We start from the raw sequence: 19,020 nt of genomic DNA on the forward strand, positions 1-19,020 counted from the left end.
ATCCTAGCAATATATTACTAAAAAGAAATAGTCCACGCTAAAATGAAAAATATTCCTGTTTAACGGTCAACTAAAAAACTGCAATCTGGATATCTGAGATCCGCAAGCTTTCTCTAGAATTTGTTTTCATGCATCTGCTTGGTATACAGGCATTGTGTAAAGTTTTTGAATACAAAGGGAGACTGACTGTTATCTTTTGCATGATTCAAATGAGGTTTCCATCTTTCTGTCTGTCAGAAAGGTATGTGGAACTCCTCTCTTCATCCCAGTTTGTGTTCTGGAGTTTTTAATGTAGTGTTACAGATTAGACTCATCCCTGACATTTCTTTCTCCCACAGAGTACACTGTAGATCATTATCTCTGCTACATGACGACAACAGTATGCATTATGGAGTGAAGTGCTTATACGGATTAGCAGAGCCTATGTGAGACATCACAAGGAAAATAAACATTTATATGAAGTGTTTGAAGTTTTTTAAATTTTTCCTCTTCAGTCTCAGTTTGGAATCCAGATCTCATTTCTGTGGCTGATGTATACTTACATGAACAGCAATCCCAGATAGTATTCTGACTGAAATGTGATATTTGATGAATCCTTCTGTTGTTCAGCCAGGCTTATATGCTAATTTCTGATTAAATACCTCTTGCAGTTTTTGGTTTTCCCACAAATTTTCTTCTGACTTACTGACATCTCACTTTGTTTAAATTTACTAAATATATGGAATTGTAGAATATCCCAAGTTGGAAGGAACTCACAATGATTGTCAAGTCCAAATCCTGGCTTGACACAGAACTACCTAAGAAAACAAACCGTATGTCTGAGAGCATTTTCCAAAAGCTTCTTGAACTCCATCAGGCTCATTGCTGTGGCCGCTGTCCTGGGGAGCCTATTCCAGTGCCTGACCACTGTCTTGGTGAAGAACCTTTCCCTAACTCCCGTCCTGACCCTTCCCTGACAGCTCCATGCAGCTCCCCCAGATCCTGTCTCTGTCACCAGAAAGCAGAGGTCAGTGCTGCCCTTCCCCTCCCCTTGTAAAGAGCTGTTGGCTATGATGAGGTTCCCACTTAGTCTCCTCTAGGCTGAACGAACTAAGGGATCTCAGCTGCTCCTCATACATGTTGCTCTCAAGACCCTCCGCCATCCTTGTAGCTCTCCTTTCAACACCCCATAGTAGTTATATCATTGAATGGTTTGGGTGGGAAGGGGCTCTGAAAATTATCTCATTGCAACCCCCTTGCCATAGGCAGGCACACCTCCCTTCAGGCCCCATACGGTGAACCAGAAGCTGCAGTGACCAAATAAAAGAACCCTAGAAACAGAATATTCAGAAACAGGAGGACATCTTCATTACATCCCATGTTTACTGGTGTATTTTTTCTGTAAGCTCTTAAGTTTCCAAAATTATTTTGTGCAAGAGAGTTGCTTATACTGGTAAACTAAGATTGAAGTCTACTTGAAGAATTTTTCAAGACATGAGGACATTGTAGTTCAAATACCATCTTTGGCTACTAGCAGTCCAAGAAAGTAGTAGTAGGTTTTGCCTGGTCCCTGATCGTGACTAATGTTGAAAGAAAATACATACTTGTTCTCTCTTTAGGTCTGTGTTTTCTGAAGTTTCAGCAAGCTAATTTAAACAAGGCTTTAAAAATTGAAGTTGTAAGAAATTATTGGTATGAGTCAAGACTTTAAAAAGTCAAACAGAAGATGAACTTCAAAAACAAGAAGAGAATTTGATGTTCCTAACCTTGCAAATTAAATACTAGTTTTCCTGGTTCTTCCTGTTGAAGGCATGCTAGTTCTACAGGTTAGTTTTTCAGTAACTTGTAAGAACTGAAGCAGATTAACCATCTGCAAACATGTCCTTTTAAATGGAACTGCTCTCAGACAGCAGAAGAGTGATGTGTTGCCACTTCTTACTTCTTTCAGAATTTTTTAGAAATGAATTTCTGTATTTCTGGCAGTTTAAGTTTCCTCTGGACCATGCCTTTTGCCCTTGCAGTTAAGTGTCCATCATGTCAGCTTTACATGTACTCTAGTTTTCAAGTTCTATGTTAAAAACTAGTTAAACTAAGTTAAAAACTTTTCAAGTTCTATGTTAAAAAATAGAATCTGTTCTGGAGAATAAGATTGGTCCATTTTCTTCCATTCTTTCAGGTACTCTCAATCAAGCTGTTACTTACTCTATTTTTATTTATCTATCTGTCGGGACTGTCTCTTTGTTCCCCAGGGTACTCGTTTGCAGAAATCAATCAATGATTGTGGTGTCTTTTAACAAGCAGAAAGTTATTTTCTTGCTTCATTCGAAGGCAGAATGAGATGAAGGCAGAGAACAGAGTTCTCAGAAAATCTGACATTAGTAGTCAAATGAGCTTATGAATTAGTAAGTAATTAAAACCTTGCAGTCACTTTTTTCAATTTTTTTTTTATTCTAGTGTTCAGTATAAAAATAGGTGCTTGTACAAGCTAGCCAAAGATGGAAGGTAATTTTTGCACTTGAGTCTATATCGCGAAATGCTCCTGTTGAAGTTCTCAGGTTTTTTTTTTTTAGCTGTTGTAGTTCTAAATGCATAACTTGTGATAAGTACCTTCTTCACCTTTCACTTTACTCTTCCAATCAAGCTTAAATAAAGCTCTATTAAAGCTGACTACTACAAAAAAAAAAAAAAAAAACAAACAAAACAAAAAAAAACCCACATGGAATCCATCTTAACATTTTTTGTTCATGGACTACTTTTACTAGGCTGGCAGGGCAGTATTTGTTTGTAAAACCATCCTTTTGGAAGCTGTTGATCTGTTGAAGGATGCTAAGGAGGTCATTACAAAATGATCCAGGTGATAGTTTGTTAATTTTGCATTAAAGCTGATGTTTGGAAGGAATAAGACTTTAAGACTAAATCAGTACTTAAAATTTTGAGGATAGTCTTAGAAATATGGAAGTATAGGAGGAGAGTTTGTGCAGGATTTTTTCTTTGATTATGTTAAACATAAGACTTCTGAGAAAGAGTTCAGGCCTTCTGACATATCTTACTGTGGAGTAGGTTTGGTAAGCTCTGTGCTTTCTCTGCTTTTCTCTTTGGTATGCTTCTGACAAACATCTGTATTGAAAATTTTTCCTTTTTTTGTTTGTGTATGTGAGAGAGAGATTATACAAACGAGCATTACATTTATTGTCAAGAACCTTTGTTCTAACATCTGTTAAAGTTTCTTCTCTTAAATGCTTGCAACCAAGATGCAGTCTCACTGATTTTACATTTCCAAAATCAAGAATTTTGATTGTATTTATGCAAACTGAAATGCGCTGAAACCCTGTTGCTATCCCAAAAAACTAAGTAAGGAAGTAGCCTGTCTTTTTAACCTCTTGTGGCCAATCCAGATTTTAGAACAGATTTCTAGCATAGTCATTGGCATTCTTTAAATGTTGGAAGAATGGACAGTCAAATTCAGACGATCCCATGTTGCTTAAACTGTGCTTGCATATACAGATACTCTGTTCTGTAATGCATTGTGACTGATTTGATTAGTCAGGATATTCATTAAAATATTGTACACTTCCTGACATTTTTCTAGACAAAACCAGCAGAATAGTTAGAAGTCAATACAAATACTGTTTTAGCTCTTTGAAACAGTATTCTTAAAGTTCTTTGGCATAGTGAATCTCATTGATTTAGGTCTGCTAAGCAGTGTATTCTTGGCATTTTAATTGGAAATTACATGCTAAAAACAGTATGTATTTATGGAATTCTCAGTCTTCTCAATACTTTGTCATCTCATTACTAAATTTATAGATACTCTATTGTTATTTCATTGTTTTCTGGAAAATGTAGGCTGGAGTTGTGTTGCCTCAGGTTACAACCTTGGTAAAAGCAAATACTATGGTAATCAATAGAAAATTTGAGCTCAGTCTTTTCACTTTTTGATTCCAGCCACAGTTTTTTTAGTTCTAAAACAATGCAGTGATAACATAATGCTAAATCAATTTACTTAATAGAAAATCATGTAATATTTTAGCTCTGCAAAAATTATTTTGATATGTGTTTCTTCGATCATTTCTTGGATAATCATAGTTTCCTGTGCAAGTCAGATATACTGGAGTGGTGTACAGAATCCTAAAATACTGAGTTATAAGAAGAATCTGTATGTTATGTTTATGATCTGTCTGAACTTAAATTTCTTCAAAATGTACTTCTAGGCAGCAACAGACAGAATAAAGCAATTGGAAGAAAGCATTGAAGAAGAAAGAGCAGCGCATTTGAAATCTAAATTCAATTTGGAAATCACCCAGGTAAACTTTTTGTTAAATATTTTGTGGAGCTTTATATCAAATGAGTTCCTGAAGTTATAAAGTTGCAGTCTTCTAGATGCTTCAGTAAGAACACTGGATTTTTTTTTTTTTTGCATTTAAATTTCAAAACTGTAATACATAAAGGGAAGATCAGAAAAATACCTGTTTCCTCAGGGAATATTCTTTTCAATTTTTTAAAAATATTAAAAATTTATTCAGATTTGTAAGAATAAGAGTGTAACTTCTCCTAGTATTTATATAGTGTAGGAAAAAGAAATATTTAATTAGAGCTAAACACCATGGTACCATATAAATATCCTCTCCTATGTCTTTTGACTAGAAATTTACTGGGACTATTTGGATATGCAGTATATGCATCTGACTTCTATAGGAATGAGTACTGAATAAATGCACACTGAAACTGCTGTTTCAAATATTATTGTTCAAAGTAGATTTCACCTTCAAACAACATTACAGTATCAGCAACTACCAGTAAAGGTTAATTATATGAGAAAACGTAATATATATACTTGAATATTAAGTCTTTGCATTTTTAGTAATGGATATGTATATGACTGAGAAGAGCTGTGAAATACTGGCATTTTAGGAAGCAGTAGGGAAAAATCTCAGATTTGTCCCAGAGGAGCTTGAGACAGCTCTTTGAAGAAGGTAGCAAGGCTGGTAGACCAGCTGAAGTTCCTCAACGCCAATGCATGCAGCATGAGCATAAGCTGAAGGAGTTGGAAACCATAATGCAGTTAGAACAATATGACTTACCATCACATTTTCATGATAGCAGTTAGTAATTGCACAACTGGAGCAAGACAATTAAGATCTGCAATCTGTTCAAAAGGGATGGGCAGGGAAGGATGGGTAGGGGTGTTGTCTCTGAAAAATAGTCATAATCAGGTTGAAAGCTTGTGAGTAGAAAAAATAAAAATTAAAAAAAAAAAAAAAATCAGGGATCAGACCAATAAACACCTTGTGGTTGCAGTTTACTGCAAGCCGCTGTAAACAAAGTCTGCAAGTCTGAAACAACCTGTTGAATGTGAATGTGTATAAGTCTATGGAACCTTACAACACTGTGTATTCAATGAATATATGGATGCTATAATTAAGAAATATACAGGAAAGTTAGGCTAAACAGGTTATCATGCTAAAGAAGAACAGATGCAAAGCTTACCCTTGTCCTGGGATCACTGAGAAGACTCTAAGAGGAGCAGTCTCCAAGTGAGATCCTTCCTCAGTGCTAGTCAGTTCTTAAATGGGGTCTAGGAAAGGTGGAGCCAGGCTCCCCCCCTTCCAGTAGCACAGGAGAATTGTCTTCACCTGTGCTCCCAGAGCTGACTCATTGCTCGCCTCAGGTTGTCAGTCAGAGGTTCAGGCTGTGATTCAGCAGTTTCCATATGGACACACATCTCAGTTCCTGAAAGAGCTATCTTACGTGGTTGCGAAGCAAGTCTTCACCATATTTGAGAAGTCACGGCTGTCAGGTGAAGTCCCCAAAGAGAATTGGGAAATGAAGACCTGGGGAATCCAAGGCCGATCACTTCTATGCCTGGGGTGGTTGCAAAACAGATTCTCCTAGAAGCTATGTTAAGGCACGTGAAAGATGAGATGATCTGAGGCACCAACACAGCTTCACCAAGCACCTTCCCAACCTGGTGACTTTCTACAGTGAAGTAATGGTGTTGATGGACACAGGAAGGGCAACTGATACCATCTCCCTGGATTTGTGCAAGGCTTTTGATGTGGTCCCATACCACAGTCTTTTCTCTAAATTGGAGAAATAAGGATTTGAAAGGTTGATTATTCAATGGATAAATGATTGGATTGTTGTAGCCAGAGGGTTGTGGTCAATGGCTGTTGACCACAGGTGGGGCTGTTGGAGTGTGTCCAAAGAAGGGCAACAAAGATGATCTGAGGGCTGGACCACTACACCTTGTTCAATCTGGAGAAGATAAGGTCGTGAGCAACCTGATCTTGTGGGAGCTGTACTTGACCATGGAAGGTGATATTCAAGGTTCTTTCCAACCCAAGCTGTTTTATGAGTCTGTGATCACATAATGTTTGACCAAATGAGGCAATTACAGCTTACTTTAGAAGGCAAGCAAAAAAAAAAAACAAAGCAAAAAAACAAAAAAACCCACTACTTTAATATTCTTATAATACAAGACTTTACAATGTAAATTTTACAAACTTAGTAAAATTTGTATTCTTCCTTTTTATTTCCTGAGCAACAAAAATAAATTATGCTGTTTTTTAGTTAGTTTTTTTCCTTATTTTAATGATCTTCTTTGTGAAAATGCTCTTATTTATTTATTTATTTATTTAAGGGTACCATTAAGGTAGTAAAAAGTAGAGATTTGCTTTTCTTCGTTTTCTTCATCTACTTCATCATATTCAGTGGAACTGAGAGGGCAGTGTTCCATAAAATTAGACACTTTTATAAATAAGCAGCTGGTACAGTTTTCTTCTCTTTTTGAATATGTGGACTTTTCAAGTATGGTTTCCTCTTAGCAAAAGTAATAACTGTAGTCTTTGCAACCATGTATCAAACTTAAACAATAGAATTCCCCTGAAAAACTGTGCCTAAAACCTAAAAGGTGAAAAAGTCATACACCCCTAAGAACATTAAAAGGCATTTTTTTCAACTTACTGTTCAGAGATAAACTATTTATACATTTCTGCGTATATTCATTGCTTTTCTCAAAATGCAGTAAGACAGATTTAATGGAATATAATTGTCCTTAAAGCAGAAAATGGAACAGCGTTAAATACCATGATACTTTTTTCTAACTTGCTTTCATTGTTTTCTGATCACTTGGTAGATGAGAATTCGAGAACTTGAAGGAGCTTTACAAATGGAAAAAGTCAGCCAGGCAGAAGCTCTTTCAGACTTAGAGATGATCAGGAAGGAATTCAAAGAGGTAGAAAATGCATATGAGAGAGAAAAACAGAAAGCCCAAGAGAACTTGGAAAAAGTCAATAGGTAAGTTATCTTTTATATCCATTGAAAATTGGCTGTAGGAAGCTGGATTAGCACTAACAGTTATATAGTTTCCTATCAGTAGAAAACAGTACCATCCTACACTCCTTGTCAAACCTAAAAAAGGCTTCAAACCTGGTGTTCCATTAATAACAGGTCCATACTAGTAAGCATACATGTTAAGGGAAAGTGGAGGTTATTATGAAGGTTATTTGTCTAAGCAAAATACTGAAAATGATAGTTATGATAGGGTCTTGTAGCATTTGGGAGAAGTGTAGAAAAACGTACACAATGGGTTTAAAAATATTTTTTTCTTTATACAAATACAGTGTTATGATGAGAAGTTTTCATGGCAGTAGGTGGATCTTCAAGATTTCTATCTAGGAATTGTTTATTATTTCTGCTGAATAATCTTCATTTTCTGCTTTTGAATAAACCTAGAAAGTTTTGACTTGGTAAGAATAGGACAGGAAAAGGTGTAAAGTAGACAAAATTAACTGGAATTCCTTACCCGCTTGGTACATTCTGCTTTGTCTGTGGTAACAGATGGTTCTTGGAAGAATGGCTGTGTTATACTTACCATGCAGATAGAAGGATGCACAGTACTGTATCTTCTTCTTTGGCTGAATCAAGTATATCTTGGGATAAGAAAACATAAGAAGAATGGTGTTGTAAAACAGGTAGCTAAGCAGTAAGTAAAATAAAGGATAGATTTAGAGAAGGAAGAGGTTTGGAAGAACTTAAGTTGATGGATTACCATGGTGTTCTGGGTAGAGAATTCTGTGGACTTTAGAGCACTGAATTTGGCCTTTCTTATATATGTAGTTTCAGAGATGTTTTTAGTAACATATTTGAAACATCTGCTGTGTTATTAACACAATGGAACTCTTCACCAAAGTTAGGCCAAAAGAAGTCTGAAAGTGAGATTATGCATTTAGGTAAACAAAAGCCATATTAAAAAAAAAAAAAAGAAAAAAAAGAAAAAACCCAAACTTTTTCTTCAAAGAAAAGAAAATAATTTTCATGTAAAAATGGTGTGAATGCATGAAATACATTATGATAGTAATCCAGTGTCATTATTCAGGAATATTGCAGCTTAAACAGCTGGGAAGCTGACAGGGTATATTTTGAGATTTTTAATTAACTGTAAGCTTGTCCTGCCTTGTTGTTTTGCTCTAAACATGAATTCTATGTTAGCAGTGTATTTGGCATAAAGGTAATACCAAGTTCTTTGCATTTTCTTGAAGTGAAGAAGGCCTGTGCCAGTAATATGACTTTTTTAAAATAAATTTTAAAAATCTACTTCATATTCAAAGCAGCTTTGTTTGAAGTCTGTTGGATCAGGAGCTGTTTTGATCCAACTTCTGACCTGCAATGCATGTGTTCATCATGTATGTAAGTTCTAATTTCTTGTCTTGCACAGAATTTTTCTCCCCCAGTAGGTTTCCATGTTCAGTTGGTGAAGAAAATACAGAAAATTCATGTTTTTGGAGATGAATTCACAGATAAAATCTTTTCCTTCCCTGCTAATTCCTGGACAGTTTCTTCCTTCCAAAGTCCAGTTCTCGGCCCCTCAGATGAAGGACAGGAAACTGCTTGAGAGAGTCCAGTGCAGTGCCACAAAGATGATCAAAGGAGACGAGGAGAGGCTGAGGAAGCTGGGTCTCTTTAGCTTGTTCTCATTAATATTTGTAAATATGGAAAGAGTGAGTGTCGTGAAGGGGATGCCACTCTTCTCAATGACATCCAATGACAGGACAAGGGGCAGTGGGTGCAAGTTGGAACATGGGAGGCTCCACATAATATGAGAAACAGCTTCTTCACCATAAGGATAACAGAATACTGGAGCAGACCGCACAGAGAGACTGTGGGGTCTCCTTCTCTGGAGATATTCAAAACCCACCTGAACGCATTCCTGTGTGGTCTCATCTAGGCGATCCTGCTCCAGCAAGAGGATTGGACTAGATGATCTTCGGAGGTGCCTTCCAATCCCTGACATTCTGTGGTTCTGTGTAATTCCGAAGCTGACTATTCCAAGGTCCATCCCTGTATTTGAGGCTAGACCAGCTAAATTCAGCATCATCAAATGAAATACGGGGCTTTGAGTTTTCTTGGCTAATGTCTATTAAGCTGAAGTCATTTTCAGTCTAGAAAATCTTTTCCAGTTTTCAATATGGCCACATACCATAACTTTCTGTAATCGGTCAAGGAGCCATTAGCCTTCCAGCAATCTTTAGGTACAATTTATCATTCCTCCTAGAAACTTCAGGAATTACTCCCCTATTGTTTCTATCCAAGCTCAAAAACTTGCCTTTGTACTATATGAGCAGCTCATGTCTGCATGAGAAAATACTAACCTCTCTGTGAAAGTTGGTAGTTTTAATAAAGGCTTAAGAAACAGAAACTGCCTATTCTTAGAGTACTGTCTTTCTGAACTCAGTCTGTAAAGGTAGGTCAAAATTTACCTCAATTGGACTATCAGTATGCTCAGTTCCTTTTAGATACTTGCATGTAATGGGCATGAATGTCTCTTCAGTCTACCCTGCTTTTTTTATGTGTTGAAGCATACAATTATCAGTTATACTGGTGAGTATCAGTGATTACTTTCACTGGATCCCTTCAGACAGAATAGAAGAACCTTTGATCTACTTACCTTTGAAGGGTGTGGTCCTTGAATTTAAGATGAGGAGCTTTTCATTTTCTTTTAAGCCACAATTTGGCATCCTAACATATTTTTGCTTTGCCTGGAGGGGTCCTCCAGGATTGTCTTTCAGTCTTTGGAAATTGTTGGGGACTTTCATTTATTGTGCTAGAATACTTGCATGTCTTTTTAGCTGGATTTGATGTGGGATAAGTGGAAGCTATACAAAGCTGTGAGAACTGATTTTCTGAGAAAAAGATCAGTGCTGATTCCAAGCATACAGACTTTTCTGGGTTGCATAATTTATTAATTAGCTCTGAACCCAGTAGCACTATGTAAATTGTAAGTAAGAAGAGATCTGGTTCTTCATGTTAATTTACTTTTCTTGAAGAGTGAGGACATGATGTAGAATAAATTGAAACTTCTCTTACTGTGCTTCTGAAAGCTATAAGAATAGGAGTGACATTCGATAACTGAAATAGGCAAATTCTTTAAGAATAAGAAGTAAACATCTACATCTAAGAGAAAAAGAATATGTCAGCTGGGCTGGAGCAGAAAGACATAGGCATTAGGAGGAATGATAAAGTATTCCTTCAGCTAAAAGGTATGTTTTGTCTTTATATGTGGGTTAACTCTGTAAGACTTACTTAATTCAAAGCCAGGAAGTGACAATATTGATTTAAAAACTGGGAAAAATTAGAGCCCTTTGGGTTACTAGCAGTTCTAATGAAAGAATAATGAAAAGAGAAAATAAAATGGACACGGGATGTTGCCACTGTTAAAAATGATGCCATAGAATAATTTAAGCTGGAAGGGATTGTAGAAGATCTTTAATTCAACATTCTACTTGTGCCAGAGTCAGCTTTGAGATCAGATTACTCAGGGCTTTGTCCAGTAGATCTTCAAGATCCCCAAGAATGATGACTGCACAAGCTTTCTGGGAGCCTGATCTTCTTATTGACTGTCATGGTGGAAGAAAGCTTCTCGTAGTCTGAATCTTTCCTGATTCAATTTGTGACTGTTCTCTCTTGTCCTATACTTTGTTGTGAAGGGGCTGGCTCAGTCTCCTTGGTGACCTAAAGGTACTGCGGGGTCTGTTATTCACCCTTCTCCAAGCTGAACATACCAAGTTTCCTAACGTCATATGGCCTGTACTCCAGCCCCTGACCATTCTGGTGATATTCTCATGAGCTCACTCTAGTTCTGTTGTTATTAGTATTGTACTAAAATGTCATGCTAATAATTTATACAATCATAGAATCATTAAGGTTGGAAGAGACCTCTGAGATCATTGGGTCCATCCTTCAACTCATCATTATCATATCCGCTAAGCCATTTCCCCACCTCTACACGTTTCTTGAATGTCTAGAGGGATGATGACTGCACCACTTCCCTGAGCAGCCTGTTTCCATACCTCACCACTGTTTCTGAGAACAATTTTTTTCTAATATTCAACCTGAACCTCCCCTGGCATAATCTGAGGCAACTGTCTCTCATCCTTCCACTAGTTGTGTCAGAGAAGGAACCAACCTCATATTGTTACAACATCCTTTCAAGTAATTGTAGAAAGTGATAGTGTCTCACCTGAGCCTCACCTTCTCCAGTTCCCTCAGCTGCTTCTCTTAAGTCTTGTGTTCCAGACCCTTTACCACCTTTGTTGCTATTCTTCAGAAACTCTTTTGGCCTCAGTGTTCTTGTAGTGTGGGCCCCAAACTGAACGCTGTACTTAAGGGGCAGCCTCATCAGTACAAGTGCAAGGGGACACAATCACTTCACTAATCTTGCTGGCTACACTATTTTTCATACAAGCCAGGATACAATTGGCCTCTTTGGCCACTTGAGCATGCTGTTGGCTCATGTTCAGCAGCCAGTCAACTAACATCCCCAGATTCTTTTCCTGCATATAGATTGCCAGCTTCTCTGCCTCATGTCTCTAGCATTTTGTAGATTTGTTGTGACCAAAGTGCAGGACCCAGCACTTGGTCTTGTTGACTGTTATGCAACGTGGCTTCATCCAGTTGTCTGGGAGCTTCCCACCTGACCAAGACTGTTGATAAATATGGAAAGTGGCTTGGTGAGCATTTCTGCTAGCTTATGGAGGTCCAGTCTGGGTCCATGGACATGTGATAGTGTAGATGGTAGCTGTTCTCTCCTGAATTGTAATGTGTTTATTCTGTTCCCCATCTCTGTCTTCAAGCTCAGAGAACTCAGTACCCTATTGACTATTAAAGATAGAAGCAAAGATAGCATTGAGTACTCAGCCTTTTCCTTGTCCTTGGTAGTAATGCTCCCCGTTGCATCCAATAAAGGATGTATATTCTCCTGGGCTCCTTTTAGCTGTTAATGTATTTGTAAAAACAATTCTATTCACTTCAATAATTAACTTCAAAAAAATCTCCCCCCCAAATAAAACTAAAAAACTTGAAACCAAAATCAGCTAGAAAATGAGGGAGTCTGGTGAAGTCAAGAATGGTGATCAGATTAAGTTTTTGCTGGGTTCCTGCCTTTCTAATTTTCCCTCTGCAACTTCAGGCAACTTCCTTCGCATTCCTCTCCTTTCAAAGGTGGTAAGCTCTCTTTTTTTCCCCTGAGTTTCAGCAAAAGCTCTTCTCTGGTCCTCTTCTCTGTTGCTTGTCATAAGGTACACCAGAGATGGTCTGCTCCTGCACCTTTAAGACTTCTTTCCTGAGAAATGTCCAGCCTTCACGGTCACTTTGTCCTTCAGAACTGTATCCTACGGGACTCTGCCTACTAATGTCCTAAAAACTCCAAGATCCGCCCTCTGGAAGTCTGGAAGATAGCAGTTTTTTCTGATGCCCCTCCTGACTTCATCAAGAACTTTATCATTTTGTGGTTACTATGTCAGAGGCAGCTTCAGACCACGGTGTCTCCCATCAGTCCTTCTCTGTAAATAGCAGATCTAGCAGAGCACCTTCCTGGCTGTCCTACCAGATGTGTTAGGAAGCTATCTTCACACACTTCAGGAACCTCCTAGGTTTTCTCTTTTCTGTGCTATTGTATTTCCAGCAAGTATCTGGCAAGCTGAAGTTTTCTATGAGAACAAGGGCTAATGACTGTGTGATTTCCACTGGCAGCTTGTAGAATGCTTAATTTGCCATTTCATTCTGGTTGGATGGTCTGCAACAAACTCTCCCAAGGATATCAACCTTTTTGGCTTTCCTCTGATCCATATGGCCTTCATCTGACCCATAGGGCCTTGACTGTATCTTTACCAACATTGACTTTACAACGTCAAAATGTTTCATAACATACAAAGTCACCCCGCTGCCTCTTGTTCCTTACTTATCCATTCTGAAGAGCTTATAGCCACTGCAACATTCCGGTCATAAAAGTGATCCCACCATGTTTCAGTTATTTGTGGCTAACTTGCTGTCTACCTGGTTCTTTTTGAGTAGAGCTGCTCTCCAGCTGGTCACCAGCTGTATTGCTTCGAAGGGGCTCTTCCTTCCTAAACCCTGGACGTTGCATTTGTCAGTGTTGTATTTTAGAAGCTTCATGCTAGGGTGTACCTCATGTCTGTGTATGTTCTTTGCTTGAGCATATAAATTTTGTTGTGTTGTGACCTCTTTCCATCCAATTGCACTCTTGTCCTAATCCATGTGATTGATAAAGATGTCAATCAGATTCTAGTATAGAATTCTGTAGTATCCTACAGTAGTTACCCCCAACTACCATCTGAACTTTACTATCTAGCCTTTTTTTTTTTTTTTTTTTTTTTTTTTTTAAATCTACGTGTTAGTCCATGTATCAAGACAGTGAAGTTCTAATTTGCCTGTAACAGTGCTGTGTAACAGTGTCAGAAGCTTTGCTGAAGCTGAATTACATGTTATTCACTGCTTTCCTTTTGTCCACAAATCTTGTTGTTCTGTTACAGGTAACCGTGTGGTTCAGGCATGATTTAATCTTAATAAATCCTCTGATTTTTTCCCCAGTCATCTGTCTGACTTTCATGAGCCCAGAAGCTTGTTCTAAGAGTAATTGCTCTCTGATCATCCTGAGACAAGGCTAACTGGTCTGTAATCCAATGGTTTGTTCTTTTGTCCTTCTTTGCTATAGGTGTGCCAGGGACCTCTCTGATCTCAGTATTTCAGAGATGATAGCAAGAAGCCTTTCTGTGATGGTCTAGCTCTGTCAGCACCTTTGAATGTAGATAAGCCTATCTCTTCTGTTTCTGTGGGTTCTGTCTTCATAAGTAATTGCTCACTCAATTCTTGTTTGCATTTAGCCGTTCTCTTTCTTAATGACAGAGGCTTAGGAAACCTTGTTGGTGAAGTCTGAGGCAAAGAAGGCATTGAGCGTGTTGATGAATTACCTGACCTGTACAGAAAACAGGCCCACGTTTGTTTTTCCTACCACAGCATGGTGGTAAAATCTCTTCTTGTTTTGGTCATCCTTTACAAACATCAAATCAAAGTGCGTTTTGGCTTCTCTGACACAATACAGATATGTCTGGCAATCTTTCTAAATTCCTCCCAGGATTTGACTTGTCACTTCTGTCTCCTGCAAACTGTTTAGTCCTGCAACTTTCATGAGTTGTTTAGCCAACCAGTCTCTATATATGTTAGTTTCCTGGATATCATGAGAGAGAGAGAGTTCTGGTAGGTTCCTTGAAGCTTCGAGAGTCTGCTGGTGGAAAACTCTAAAGGCATGCCATTGCAAGTAGAATATGGTCAGCTATTAGGAAATATTAGGAGGAAGCTTTGTATTTGAAAACAGAGTTGATTACGTAAGACTTGACATGGTATTTCTGAAGAGAGCTGCTGTGTTAATTAAAATTTAATGAATTCTGTTTATTACATATAATTTGAAGGGCATATTAAAATAACTGAATAAATTTATGACTAGTAAAAGCATCAGTAACTGGAAAACATACCACTTAGTGAAAAAGTTCTTCTTGAGAGGAAAACAACTTTTTTCCATTGAAAAATATAATATGCAACTTCAGAAGTCCTACAGTGTGTAAACATCAGATGTGTCACATCTATTGGTTATGTTTAAAAGTATATAGTATAGCTGTCAAAAGTATTTTTGATTAATAAATGAATAAATGTTTTAATGCTGAAACTTTCCAGATTAGAAAGGGAGTATATCTCCACAAACAAGCAAATGAATGAGAAGATTGAGGAAAAGAAGGAGGTAGTTAAAGATCTGTTGGAGAGACTACGGGAGAATGAAAAAACTCACAGAGAACTACAAGATAAACTTGCAATGGTAAGACAAAACACCAGTGATGCTTCTTAGGGCTTTTTCGACGTATTGTGTACATAAGATGCATTTGTGGAAGAACTCAATCATTGCATTACTCTAGTCTTACTTGTTGCTTTTTCTGGTAAAATGTTAGTATGTGTAGCTAATACACTGCAGAATCTAATTTGGAAATGTACTTCCTATATTTAATCGAAGAGGTTTTTGGGTTTTTTTTTTTTTTTTGTTTTTTGTTTTCCAGAAAACAGCTACTTTGAAAATGTGCCTATAAGGCAAAGAGTAACTTGTATTTACACTTTTAGAGAGGGCAGCAATTTTTAGAAATGGATTATGATTCATTGCAGAGAATGTTCTATCTTTCTAGCATGCCCTTTTCAGTCTACAGTCCTTGTTAGCTGCCACTGTAAGCATATTTATTTCGCACAACATACTGTTTTTTTCTGCAAACATTTGGCTTTAATAAATAACTAGTTTGAATGTGACAATGCAGAGGATATTTAGATGTATTTTACTGAATTGTTTTCTGGAATCTTTGTTTTTTCTCTCTTTTTTTTTTTTTTGTCATGACAAACTGGAACCTTCCCTCTGTCTCTGCTCACCTACGATTGAATAATGACTTTCCCGTTCTTTTGCATAGCAGTAGGGATAAAGCAAATATCTTAGGCATTCTGTGTAAAATCTTCAGCTATGTAGAAGCATTTTCAGTATTTCTGTACTTCATAAATATAAACTGTGTTTTAATACTGGACTGCAAATTTCTCGTTTTTTCATCTCCTGGAGCTGAGTTTGGAAGGTAAAAGTAGTCGATTCCCTCTTGATGGTAGATATTGTAATGTCAGTGAAAAGGAGCAGAGGTCTGCTTCAGAGGATCTGTAGACACGTTGCTATCTCCTGTTCAGATAATATGAAAAGTGAAGATGTTTTAATGGGTGATGTGTTTGCAGTCTGTAAACGAAAACATGGTGAACAAGTACACTTGATAATTGCAATTTCCTGGGCGATGGGTAGCCAAATAAGTGAAAATTGGAAATTAGATAGCATTGAATTGGAAAAGAAGCTTGTAATTGCCTTCTGTGGTAAAAATTGCTGAAGGGTTGTGGATTCTCCATCACGAATGGTGAATCAGTATTGTGTGTGATTTCTGTAAAATTCATATACTTTAGTTCAGACAAGAATTAGTCCATGGAGGTCTACAGCCTGCGTTTATAAATAAAATCTGATTAAGTACTTAGGATCAACTTATTCTGTCCTCTGGCAGAGTATGATCCCTCTGTGTTCTGTAATACAACAAAGATAAACTAAAAATTGCTCTGATATTTTGTGCCCAGGTATTTAGATTTCTTGTATGTCAGTCCTTGCTCTTCTCAATGTTTTGGTGCATTTGGTCTCCTCATTCAAACTTACGCTGGTTGGCCATTTTTACAGTAACTACAAAATTAGTGTGTATGAATGGCAAAGCATTCACTTATTCAGTGATTTTACATTTGCCGTATAGCTAATTACTGGCTTCACATGATATCAAACGGTTCTTCCTTTTTAGTTGGAGTTATTCCATTGTTCTGATACCCAGTTCTTGAACAGTTTCATTACGTATGTTTGAAAACCAAATGAAAAACAAAGCCTTCTTCATTTTGGGAAAATCCAAGCAGCTTCTTTCATACAAGCAGTAATATAGTAAGAAACAGTTGCTGGCCTAGAGAAATCATATCGCCTGGCACAAAAGCAATACGAAAATAGAAAAGCAAGTAAATCCCCTAACTACTATCACTAATGACTGGTATGTATTTATATACATAAAACGCAAATTCAATATGACATATTTCTACCATGAACCTTTTGACACTTGCTAGCAACCATTGTGATACAAGCTTTTGTTTTGTGCCATTAATAATATGATGCTATATCTGACCAAAAAAAAAAAAGAGCAAATTCTGTGCCTGGTCTAGGTTTCTGGTAATGACTGAGGTGTTTAAATAATGCTTTTGAAATGAACATTACATCATAGAAAGATAAAAAGCAGAATAATTTGTCTCAGTTAAGCAAGTATCTTGTGCAAAGAACTAGTCGTTTGAGTTGTTACACTGGAATTATTTCAAACCAGAAGTCTATCTTGAGCAGGTAATAAAAATAATCATAATTTTTGTGGAGTTGTATTTGAGATACCCTATGGGGCTAGGTTTTTATCACCTTGGATGACTTTGTATTTTTCCTGAGACTAGGTATTTTTTGGGGAAGCAGGAGTGGCTGTGTGTGGTCGTGTTTATTCAGTCTGGACAGCTTTTTTTTTTTAAATTATTTTTAAAAATTTTTGTATTTTTCCCAAAATAAAAAAGCAGAACACTCTGGCAAAAGGTAAGTATATGTAGCTTGTCAAGTAGTGTTATCGGGCACATACTAAAGTTGTGTGAAAATGCCAGTCTGTTCTCTTTCTTCATTTTCCTTTCTGCTTCCTTGATCTATTTATTACTTTCCTGTATTTTATACTACTGTTAGACAACCTGAGTATGGACGTTCCACTTCAGGCTCGTAATCTCATATTGGTTTCTAACTGTACTGCCGTAATGCAAGTTAATATTTTTGTTTGTAAAATGTCTTGGGAAATATAACCAATTAGTGAAGGCTGTTTGTTTTTGGAGAAGTAAAGTTGCACGTGAATCAAATACATTATTTGGAAACTTTTTATTTCAAAAAAGAACTTTCTTTTAATGACTCAATTGAATGTATAGTAAAGTAGTTACGCTGCTTTTAATTTTAGATATCAGCATGTGATAGAAGTTTACCAGATATTTGCATGGATTAAATGTGGTAGAATCTGCTGGTATCAAACAAAACTGCTTATGAATGTTCAGCATGAGGAAGCTCTCAAGATTTCCATTGTGTTCTTACTGAGGAAATTGGTCTCAAGCTTGTCATTATTTCCAGCTTGGGCTTTCAGAAATTTTAGCTTGAGGAACAGGAATTTGGAAGAATGGGCATTGTGATTCAGAGCTGGTTTTAAATTGAAACAGTCCCAGCTGTAATCCTGCGCCATTGAAAGAATAAGTGGTGTCTTGAATAGGTTTTAATTTTACTTGAGGTATTTACATTTCTGGCACCTAGTAGTGGATGAATATTAATACTTTTTACCAGACAAGAGGGAGATGTTGAACCATTATTTTATGTGAAATGTATATTGAAATTTGAGGAACTTGGCAGTTCACAGGAGTGCATATTGGGAATTTGCAGTCATGAAGAATAGTGTTTTTTCGGGTAAACTTCCTTAATCTGGACGTATTGTGTATTCATTTACTCCCCTTTGTATAGATACTGTCAGGAGTAGAATAATTATATAATTAGTGTATAAGTAAGGTAATAGATTACGTACAGAGGGTTTTTTGCCTTGCAGCATATAAATCTTTCAGTTGTGTGCAATCATGTGATGTATATATTTAGGCCATCTGTAATAGTCTTGTAAGCTATTATGAGCTGAAAGTCAGGGCAGGATTGTTAGAGAATCTATTTCATATACACAGGCAGTAGCAATTATTCTTTGATAGTAGCTTTCTATGTATTGATTGAATAGAGCAAAAATTTGTACTACAAATTCTATGGAGTGGACTCTGCTACTCAAAGGCGGAGGTGGAATTTCATCTAGATAATTTACTGTGAATAGAGTTTTTTGTTGCAAGTTTGAAAAAAACCAAAAAACAAAAAGCTCAAAACAAAACCTAAAACCCAAAGAGTGTTAGTGATTTTTTAATGTTATATTGCCTTATTTTTACTGTTGCATTACCTTGTTTTATATTCTTGTTTTGCTTGCCGGAACTCAGGGCAAGAGTGTTCCTACTTCTGTTGTCCTTATTTAAATAAATAAGTTTAATAAATCATATTGATGTCCCAGC

At 37.0% G+C, this 19,020-nt stretch overlaps 1 protein-coding gene across 4 annotated transcripts in view; it reads left to right on the forward strand.

Annotated features, from left to right (window-relative positions):
• CCDC171 (coiled-coil domain containing 171) overlaps positions 1 to 19,020 on the forward strand; it is a 167,029-nt gene that overhangs the window by 28,516 nt on the left and 119,493 nt on the right. For all 4 annotated transcript variants that reach the window (XM_042877338.1, XM_042877339.1, XM_042877340.1 and 1 more), the window contains 3 exons: positions 4,191 to 4,283; positions 7,115 to 7,275; positions 15,007 to 15,145. In XM_042877338.1, coding sequence (XP_042733272.1) covers positions 4,191 to 4,283; positions 7,115 to 7,275; positions 15,007 to 15,145 — 393 coding nt within the window. The remainder of the gene's footprint in view (positions 1 to 4,190; positions 4,284 to 7,114; positions 7,276 to 15,006; positions 15,146 to 19,020) is intronic.

The sequence above is a fragment of the Lagopus leucura genome, unplaced genomic scaffold (assembly GCF_019238085.1).
Source record: "Lagopus leucura isolate 7727_CA_CO unplaced genomic scaffold, USGS_WTPT01 Super-Scaffold_100018, whole genome shotgun sequence".
NCBI classification, from domain to species: domain Eukaryota; kingdom Metazoa; phylum Chordata; class Aves; order Galliformes; family Phasianidae; genus Lagopus; species Lagopus leucura.